This window comes from Triticum urartu, chromosome 3 (genome assembly GCF_003073215.2).
Source record: "Triticum urartu cultivar G1812 chromosome 3, Tu2.1, whole genome shotgun sequence".
Classification (NCBI taxonomy): domain Eukaryota; kingdom Viridiplantae; phylum Streptophyta; class Magnoliopsida; order Poales; family Poaceae; genus Triticum; species Triticum urartu.
This window is the reverse complement of record NC_053024.1, coordinates 721531293-721542100: the sequence shown is the minus strand read 5'-3', so window position 1 is coordinate 721542100 and position 10808 is coordinate 721531293. Positions and strand designations below refer to the sequence as shown.

The 10808-nt window shown below is 43.3% G+C and overlaps 1 protein-coding gene across 1 annotated transcript; it reads left to right on the top strand.

Annotated features, from left to right (window-relative positions):
* The first annotated feature begins 710 nt into the window (after positions 1-710).
* Positions 711-2342, top strand: LOC125547306. The gene is made up of 2 exons (XM_048711238.1): positions 711-932; positions 1755-2342. The coding sequence occupies exons 1-2, from the start codon at positions 711-713 to the stop codon at positions 2340-2342; spliced, it is 810 nt and encodes a 269-aa protein (XP_048567195.1).
* Positions 2343-10808: the final 8466 nt, after the last annotated feature.

The following is a 10808-nucleotide window of genomic DNA, read 5'->3' as shown; positions in this document are numbered from 1 at the left end:
CCGACGTGTCCCCAATCCGATGCAGCGATTCCTTCCATTTGCGTTAGCAAAATCCCAACGGCGACGGCGGCTAGGTTTGATGGTTTCGTCGGAAGCAGAGATGGACACCGAGATGGAGGGGGACCCCAGGAAAAAGCCCAGGGTAACGGCGGCAGAGGCAGAACCTGCGGCGGCGGAGGACCCTGCAGTGGCGGCGGCGGAGTACGCGGCGTGGTTGGAAAGAATGGCGGAGACGAGACGAGCACATGAGGCGAAGGCGACTGAATTCCGGAAGAACCTGCTGGCGAATCCATTGACGCCCGAGCAGTTGCGGGAACGCGAGGAAGCCGCGTGGGAAAAGTACAACAACGAGTCGTGGGAGAGGGCTCGCGATAACTGGATCTGGCCTCCCTTCGAAGCCATCAGTAAGCAGCTTGTCCTCCTCCGAAACTATTTCTCTTGCGTTCAGTAAGCATCGTCATCAGCAGCAGCTCAAGCTTGTTTTCTTCTTGCTAGGATTGGATCTATGCAGCGCAAATCTCCTAAACTATTTGGTTTGATATACTATTAATTTTTGGTTGTCTCCTTTTGTCTTTTAATTTATACAGAATCCGGAGCAATGTGCCCCTGAGAAAAATGCAATTTGACTGATATGTTGTTTTTGTCTCCTCCCATCCACCATCACTCTTGCAACTAACTAGATTGTATATATTGCAGCGGAGATCCCTTGCATGCGCTTTACGAACGAAAATATTAAGGACCCTAATTATCCACGCCCTGTCCGCACCATGGAAACTCTGCAGATTGTTTCAGTCCAAGTGAAAGAAATAACCGGTGGGTTACAGTGGCCGTTGGATGTCTATGGGTTTGTCGCAGTGCGTGATGTGATGGATCGCAAATGCAATATAGTTTTCAACCGACAAAGGGAGGACTGCCAAAGTATCAATGAACAGGTTCCTGAAAACTGTATTTTGTCCCACCCTTTAGGATTGGAATGGAATAGCAGCAAGGAAATCATTCCTTTCCTTGTGCATCACCGTATAACTACCATGCCATTCACAAACCTGACCACAAGTCAAATTTTCTACTATGTAGAAAGCATGATTTTTGAAAGAAATATATCTCAAAGCTATGCATGCATGAATAACTATGCCAGTTCCTGACAGAAAGTTGCACATGGTGCGTAGGATTTGTTTTTCGCTAAACATTGTATGTAATGTCACGGTTTGCTTGGTTTGAGTATAAAAATATCATATTTTATTAATAGTATTACTATTACGAGGTCATCATTTATATGATGATTATTATTGCTTCCATTTGTCAGAGAAGCATCATGCTAATATTTCTTCCATAATTTTGTAATACAACTCACAGAAATTTATGGCCTGCACTTCTGCATTCACCTGACAAGCTCTGTCCTTTTCCATTTATGCCATGCAATGTTTACCTATTGTTAATTTGTAGTTTAATTTTTCAATTGGTTCCGGCAAGCTGAAGGGATATAGATATTTAACATGTTCACTTCCCATCTCAAATTTCCTCTCGCAAATTCTGCTAATCATTAAGTTACATTTTTCATGTTTTGCATCAACAAGTTTTTTGATTCAAGTCACCGTCTTGAAGTTTCACTTGATATATAAATTTTGTTTTGATAGATGCACCCTAACTTGTATTAACGTAGGATAAACTGAATATATTCCAGTACGTTAATGCTATTGATGAATGAAACTTCTTTTTCTTATTGTTTACTTATAATTAAATACTGATGCATTCAGGATTCATGCCTAAAACTGACCGGTCCTACCCGTGGTGTTGTCATGACGGTTGATCCTTCGTATTTGGAGGCTAGGCTCAAAGTGAGAGGTGCTACTGAATCTGAGGACAAAGATTTGAGCAAATTTGTTAAGACGTACAGGTTAGGCTGCTACCTTCCTATCAAGCACACTGGCAAGCTTTGCACACTGGAGCTGCAGCATTACACTGTATCGTCCTCTGTGGAGGCAACAATTCAGGTTCGAGTCGCTGAAGGGCAGTTTCCTCGTGGTTTTCGTGGTGTGCTTACTGCTAGCACCGACTCTGAAAGTGGTGTGATGATCTCATTGCTGGATTTTAACGAGCGTGAGTTGCCAGTTGATGCTGGTGGCTCTGTGAAGCTATCACGCCAAGTTGTTTGTGTTAAAAAAGGAGGGAAGCTGAAAGTTTCTGTCTGGCAGCATGGTGTTGGTGAGGAAGAAGACCAAGAGATAACTGCTGCATCGTTTGCTGCTATGGAAGCTGAAACAAGCACTAATCACATGCCGATGAAGATATGCAAGTGTTGGATGGAAGTCACGGTCGCCTGGTCCCTTTTCAGCTATTGGTGAGAAAGAAGGCCAAGCGAGGGAGGGAGGGAGCTACAAATCGTTGGAAGTATATCTTGTAATGTCATGCTAACCATAGTTTTGGATCCCAAGCAGACCTTTTTTCTCGAGGGTCACCGGAATTTGCGGTTACCACGGTAACCGCGAAATTCCGAAAAAAATTCGGACGAAATTTAAAAATAAAATTTGAATTCAAATATTTTTTACGTCGATATAGATACATATTTTACTCTATATACAGTTCCAGTAACAATGCGCTGGCGTAGTGGCTAGCGGACCGCAACTTCCGCCTCCTCCTACGGCGTGAGTTCGACCCCTTGATGTTGCTGCATTTTTGAACTTTTGCTTCGTAAAAAAGAATACAAATACGCGAGGGAAGACTCGAACCCGTGACTAGCTGGTCAAGAAAGGATGCCTGTCCTGTTGTAAAGGAAGAGATGGTGCCTATTTAAATAGACAGTGAGTGTTTGAATTCAAAATTTTCAAAATGTTCGAGATATTTTGCTCGGTACGACTGTTTCTCGAGGGAGAACGGTAAACGCGGTAACCGCGCGAGATCGCGAATTTTCACTCGGTACCCAAAACGTTGATGCTAACGACTTCACCCCTTATCCAATGATTTGAAGCCGTATTTTCACTATCGGTGCTTGCATGGACAATGCTGGATTTGTTGTACTTATCTTTTCTGTTTGAACAGATTTTGTGCCATAACTTAATTTTTTTTGTATGTGCTTGCGTGTTGCCTTTGTCCATTCATCCTAAAATTAGGAATAACCATATTCTCAAATTATCACAATGACAGGTGCAATCATCATTCGAAAATTTTCAACTTTTCTTTCCTTTAGAGAATATGATGCGTGACAGGATTACTTATTGATTGACCCAATTTCTACTGTAGAACCACACAAGCAAAGGTACTTAGATTAACAGTAGAAGGTTTTGTAGGAGTATTTCACATTACAGTTCCACTATGGTTTTTACATCCCATTTAGTTGACCATGCTCTTCTGTTCTATTTGCATGTACATATCATTTCCATTGCAGATGTATAGTTTGTCATTCCATGTTTAGAGATTTGCAAACCAGTTACTCCCTCCGTCCCAAAATTCTTGTCTTAAATTCGTCTAGATACGGATGTATCTAATACTAAAACGTGACTTGATACATTCGTATTTAGACAAATCTAAGATAAAAATTTTGGGACGGAGGGAGTACTTGACATACTTCTGAGCTTCCATGTTTAGACATTTGCTTTTCTACTGACAGCTTGCTATATATAAATTTAATTCAAAGACTGGTGGTACTACGTTTCTTTCTGCACCAACACCTTTCCCTCTTTGCTGTAAACAGAACACCTTTCTCTGTTGATAGCTTTATGGTTATTTTTCATATTATGTTGCACTGTTAGCATCTTGAGATGTGTACCGGTATGTTTTGGTTAACTTCTGCACAGGGGGTTTGCTCTGCCTCTTGATATCTGTGTGATTTTCCGACCATTATTTCTCTTCTTGATATCCATTTTATAGATCAATGCACCGCTAGCGTCTTGAGATGCTACAGTATGTGCACAGCACAGTAGATTAGGGCTAGAATCTCTCCATTACGACGGGTTATCTCCTATCAGCCTTACTGCCTAATACTATTCTGTTTGTTTCCCCCTTTGACCAATGCTTCCAACTTTCCAAGATCTAGAACAATCTGATTAAGGTATGGTTCTTCTTTCCAGTGTTTCATTTCTTGCTGCATGCATTTTTCATGTCCCCCAATCTATATTAATTGTCGCTCAAACGGATGTATCTGGCACTGAAATACGTCTAGATACATTCACCTTAGTGAATTAATACAGATCCAAGGAAGAACTCCATCCAACACTTGCATATCTTCATCAGGATGTCCCTTTTCAGCTATTGGAGTCGCCGCTATGGGCTCCCCTCCCCACCCCTGCCAGGCTTCCCAGTCGAAATCTTGAATTCCAGCAGAGGGTGGACGGCGGCGGCGTCAGCTGCGTCGTGCCCTCCTTGGAGGCGCCGCCTGGGGAAGCTTATATTAGTGCTTTGGATGCGTGCAACGGCTTGAAGGTGGGCGCCTGGTGTCGTCTTTGTGGCGTCACTTCTGGGGAGGTTTCAGATTCAGCATCATGTGCTCTGCAGTGGCGTTTAGCGGTGTCCTGGTGGGTCGGCGCCCTCGAGCGTGGGCGGCAGGGGATGGGGCTCCCCTTCCCGGTGACAACAACGTCGTAGGTGACAAGGTTCCTCTTCAGCTGGATCATCTGTTCCTCGGTCCTTACCTCCGTCCTATGGCTCGACGGCTCCCTTTCAGTGAATCTCCCAGCGGCTTACCCTCTGATATCGTTCTCCTTCGGTATCTATGGTGTTGTTGATCTGTGTGTGCTTCGGCTTGTGGTCGTGCTTCGTGGCTACCCCAGAATCGAGACCAACCATTGCTCTAGCTCTCGGGTCAGCGTCTCTACATTCAATGGGGCGGCGCCTTCGAGCTCAGGCGAGTCACATCAATGTGAACTCGTTGTAAGGAGTTATATGATACAATCATCATATGTCCTCAAAGCGATTTTTGATTCCAATTAAGGGTTTTTATTATACACATAATGGTGGCACAAAAAATTGGAATATGCCCGAAAAGGATATTGTGGCGAATTCTATGACAAAACCGCTAAGTATATTGTTGCTTAAGAAGCAACGATGCAGGGTGTTGGGTCAAATAGTTCATTTATGAACTTTGTATGGTTTCAAGAAGTCATGTGCAAATAGAACACTATTCTGAATAGTGGCTTTTAGCTTACACTACTAGGGAAAAGCCTAGCAGTAGCTGGTTTTTGGCCTATCAGTAGCGTGGGGATGCGCCCTACTGATAAGGCGCTACAGCTAATGCTTAGCATTAGCGCCTACTGGCACTCGCTACTGCTATATCTACTTAGTAGTAGCGCTTTCCAAGTCAATCGCTACTGCTAATTATTAGTAGCGCTTTCGAAAACAACCGCTACTACTATTACTCACTGTTCCATTTCTTTTGAATTTTAGTTCGTATTCATATACCTGTATACAAGTTTTCATACAGTAGCAATTTAGAGATTGTTTTTACATCGTAGTGAGTTATTAAATCACTAGGTGAAAGAACCTTGGATTAGTTTCAAGTGCATGGATCCAAAGTAACCAATGGTCACTTTGGATCCATCCATTTGAAACTAATCGGCGGTTCTTTCACCCAATGACATAATAACTTCTCATCATCATCATAATATCATTAACAACTTATCATCATAATATATCATTGTCATATAACTCCTCATAATCATCATTTTCGTCCATGATGGGACATCATATAACAACTTCGTCACTAGTTATAATAACAACTCGTCCTCATCATCATCATAGTACTCATAGTCACTACTCCTACTCAGCATCACCATCAAGTCTAAGACATTGTAGTCATATATAATCAACACTAACTAATTGTTCTTAATACTTAGGACCTACTCCTCTCTCCTAGCTAAAATACCATAAAACAGATAAACCGGTCCTTCACCATAATGAAGAATGGACATAAACCTATCTCCAACTTGTGGCTTGCGCACATTCATTTTGTCTCCAATTATTTGTGTGTGCGCATTCATCACTTTGCTCCATTCTTTGATTTTGAGCCTTCCATCGTTTGAAGAAATCGAGTATGCGGTATGGTAAGCCTCCGAAAGAGTTGGTCGTAAGCTAACCATATGCATATCACCTTCGGTAAATAGCATGTCAGGAACAACCTGCTTCGGGAGCCTCTGTTCAAAAACGAAATAGTAACATATATAGTTAGCAATGGTTTACTTAAGAATAATGTATGCAATGAAGTTACCATCATTAACAAAATCTTACCAAGTTTTTAGCAATGAAGTTATCATCAAGCAATTTATGGACTAGTGGCACGTATCTAGTATAATTTTGGCTGATAGAGTGACTGGTTTTGAAGGCCTCAACATCTTTTATGAATGAGACAAGATAACCTTTCTCCTCACAATTAAGCTTGGAGTCATAGCTGTAGTATGTGTTGTCTACTACCTTCCGAGTATTTCTTGAAGATAAGAAATAAGCTGAAAATTATAAATAAATAAGTTTAGTATGGACGAACACCAAATATTTTTAAATTAACAACATAAATTACTGAACTTAACAAATTAGTTTGACAAACTCACATCTAGGCAAAACTGGAGGCATATCCACATCCACCCAGATGTCGATATTATCATCATCATCATAATCTTCGGGACGAATATCAAATCTTATTCGCATTCCCTCCTCAAATCCATATGCCTTGCAGAGAGCTTCCCAATTAGAGCAACCAAAATGGGAGCGATCGACCGCATTGTAGAACTTAACCAGAAACTCGTAACCATGTTTAGTTCTTAAGTGAGCCCTCCTCGTCTCCACATTCTCAAAGTCATCTAAACCAAAACCAAGCTTCTCCAATACATATGGTCTAGCATGGCACAGGATGTACTAATCGAATTGAAAAAATCCATAAATTACATGTTGAACAAAAGAAGCACAAGTGATGATATTAATTACGATGAAATGCTTGTCATTGCATACTGTCCATGTTGGGGATCGTAGCAGAAATTTAAAATTTTCTATGCATCACCAAGATCAATCTATGGAGTAATCTAGCAACGAGGGGAAGGAGAGTGCATCTACATACCCTTGTAGATCGCTAAGCAGAAGCGTTGCAAGAACGCGGATGAAGGAGTCGTACTCGTAGCGATTTGGATCGCGGTTGATTCCGATCTAAGCGCCGAACAACGGCGCCTCCGCGTTCAACACACGTGCAGTCCGGTGACGTCTCCTATGCCTTGATCCAGCAAGGGGAGAAGGAGAGGTTGGGGAAGACTCCATCCAGCAGCAGCACGACGGCGTGGTAGTGGTGGAGGAGCGCGGGACTCCAGCAGGGCTTCACCAAGCACTACGAGAGACGAGGAGGGAGAGGGGTAGGGCTGCGCCAGCAGGGGAGGAACTTCGTGTGTTGGGCTGCCCCTTTGCCTCCACTATATATAGGGGGAGAGGGAGGGCTGCGCCCCCACCTAGGGTTCCCACCCCAAGGGGTGCGGCGGCCCTAGATCCCATCTAGGGTGGCGGCCACAAGGGGGAGAGGGGGAGGCGCACCTGGGGTGGGCCTTAGGGCCCATCTCCCCTAGGGTTTGCCCCCTTCCCCTCTAGGAGGCGCCTTGGGCCTTGGTGGGAGGCGCCCCAGCCCACCTAGGGGCTGGTCCCTTCCCACTATTGGCCCATGTAGGCCTCCGGGGCCCGTGGCCCCTCCCGGTGGACCCCCGGACCCCTCTGGTGGTCCCGGTACACTACCGGTGATGCCCGGAACACTTCCGGTGGCCAAAACCATACTTCCTATATATCAATCTTTACCTCCGGACCATTCCGGAACTCCTCGTGCGTCCGGGATCTCATCCGGGACTCCGAACAACATTCGGTAACCGCGTACATACTTTCCCTATAACCCTAGCGTCATCGAACCTTAAGTGTGTAGACCCTACGGGCTCGGGAGTCATGCAGACATGGCCGAGACAACTCTCTGGTCAATAACCAACAGCGGGATCTGGATACCCATGTTGGATCCCACATGCTCCACGATGATCTCATCGGATGTACCACGATGTCAAGGATTCAATCAATCCCGTATACAATTCCCTTTGTCTATCGGTACGATACTTGCCCGAGATTCGATCGTCGGTATCCCGATACCTTGTTCAATATCGTTACCGGCAAGTCTCTTTACATGTTCCGTAACACATCATCCCGTGATCAACTCCTTGGTCACATTGTGCACATTATGATAATGTCCTACCGAGTGGGCCCAGAGATACCTCTCCGTTACACAAAGTGACAAATCCCAGTCTTGATTCGTGCCAACCCAACAGACACTTTCGGAGATACCTGTAGTGAACCTTTATAGACACCCAGTTACGTTGTTACGTTTGGCACACCCAAAGCACTCCTATGGTATCCGGGACTTGCACAATCTCATGGTCTAAGGAAATGATACTTGACATTAGAAAAGCTTTAGCATACGAACTACACGATCTTGTGCTAGGCTTAGGATTGGGTCTTGTCCATCACATCATTCTCCTAATGACGTGATCCCGTTATCAACGACATCCAATGCCCATGGTCAGGAAACCGTAACCATCTATTGATCAACGAGCAAGTCAACTAGAGGCTTACTAGGGACATGGTGTTGTCTATATATCCACACATGCATCTGAGTTTCCTATCAATACAATTCTAGCATGGATAATAAACGATTATCATGAACAATGAAATATAATAATAATAACTAATTTATTATTGCCTCTAGGGCATATTTCTAACAGTCTCCCACTTGCACTAGAGTCAATAATCTAGTTCACATCGCCATGTGATTAACACTCACAGGTCACATCGCCATGTGACCAACATCCAAAGAGTTTACTAGACTGAATAATCTAGTTCACATCACTATGTGATTAACACTCAATGAGTTCTAGGTTTGATCATGTTATGCTTGTGAGAGAGGTTGTAGTCAACGGGTCTTGCCATATTCAGATCTCTATGTATTTCGCAAAACTTTATATCGTAGATGCTGCTACCACGTTCCATTGGAGCTATTCCAAATTATTGCTCCATTATACATATCCGGTATCTCTACTCAGAGCTATCTGGATAGGTGTTAAGCTTGCATCGACGTAACTCTTTACGTCGAACTCTTTATCATCTCCATAACCGAGAAACATTTCCTTATTCCTCTAAGGATGATTTCGACCGCTATCTGGTGATCCTCTCCTAGATCACCTTTGTACCCTCTTTCCAGACATGTGGCAAGGCACACATCAGGTGCGGTACTTCAGCACGGCATACCGTATAGAGCCTATGACAAAAGCATAGGGGACGACCTTCGTCCTTCCTCTTTCTTCTGCCGTGGTCAAGCTTTGAGTCTTACTCAACTTCACACCTTACAACTCAGGTAAGAACCCCTTCTTTGACTGATCTATTTTGAACTCCTTCAAAAACATGTCAAGGTGTGTGTTCTTTGAAAGTATCATCAGGCGTTTTGATCTATCTCTATAGATCTTGATGCCCAATATGTAAGCAGCTTTATCCAGGTCTTCCTTTGAAAATCACTCTTCAAACAACCGTTTATGCTTTCCAGAAATTCTACATTATTTCGGATCAACAATATGTCATCCACATATACTTATCAGAAATGTTGTAGTGCTCCCACTCACTTTTTTGTAAATACAAGTTTCTAGCAAACATTGTATAAACCTAAAAGCTTTGATCACTCCATCAAAGCATATATTCCGACTCCGAGATGCTTGCTCTAGTCCATAGAAGGATTGCTGGAGCCAGCATACCTTTTAGCATCCTTAGGATCGACAAAACCTTTTATTGTATCACATACAACTTTTTCTTACAAAAACTGGTAAGAAAACTTGTTTTGACATCCATCTGTCAGATTTCATAATCGAAAAATGTAGCTAATGCTAACATGATTCCGACAGACTTAAGCATCGCTACGGGTGAGAAATTCTCATCGTAGTCAACTCCTTGAACTTGTGAAAAGACTCTTTCCCACAAGTCGAGCTTCATAGACGGTAACATTACCGCCCACGTCCGTCTTCTTCTTAAAGATCCATTTATTCTCAATAGCTTGCCGATCATCGGGCAAGTCCACCAAAGTCCATACTTTGTTCTAATACATGGATCCTATATCATCTTTCATGGCTTCTAACCATTTGTCGGAATACGGGCCCACCATCGCTTCTCCATAGCTCGTAGGTTCATTGTTGTCTAACAACATGATATCTAAGACAGGATTATCGTACCACTCAGGAGTAGTACATATCCTTGTCGACCTACGAGGTTCGATAGCAAATTGATCTGAAGCTTCATGATCACTATCATTAACTTCCTATTCAACAGACGTAGGTGCCACAGAAAACCTCTTTCTGTGTTGCATCACTCTCTGGTTGAAGTAAAGGTTCGACAACCTCATCAAGTTCTATCTTCCTCCCACTCAATTCTTTCGAGAGAAACTCCTTCTCGAGAAAGGACCCGTTCTTAGCGACAAACAATTTGCCCTCAGATCTGAGATAGAAGGTATACCCAACTGTCACCTTTGGGTATCCTATGAAGATGTGTTTGTCTGCTTTGGGTTCGAGCTTCTTCGGCTGAAGCCTTAAGCATCGCAGCCCCAAACATTAAGAAACGACAACTTTGGTTTCTTGCCAAACCATATTCTTACGACATCGTCTCAACGGACTTAGATGGTGTCCTATCTAAAGTGAATGCAGCTGTCTCTAACGCATAACCTCAAAATGAAAACGGTAGATCGGTAAGAGACATCATAGATTGCACCATATCTCATAAGGTTCGATTACGACGTCTGGACACACCATTATGACTGTGGTGTTCCAGGTGGCTTC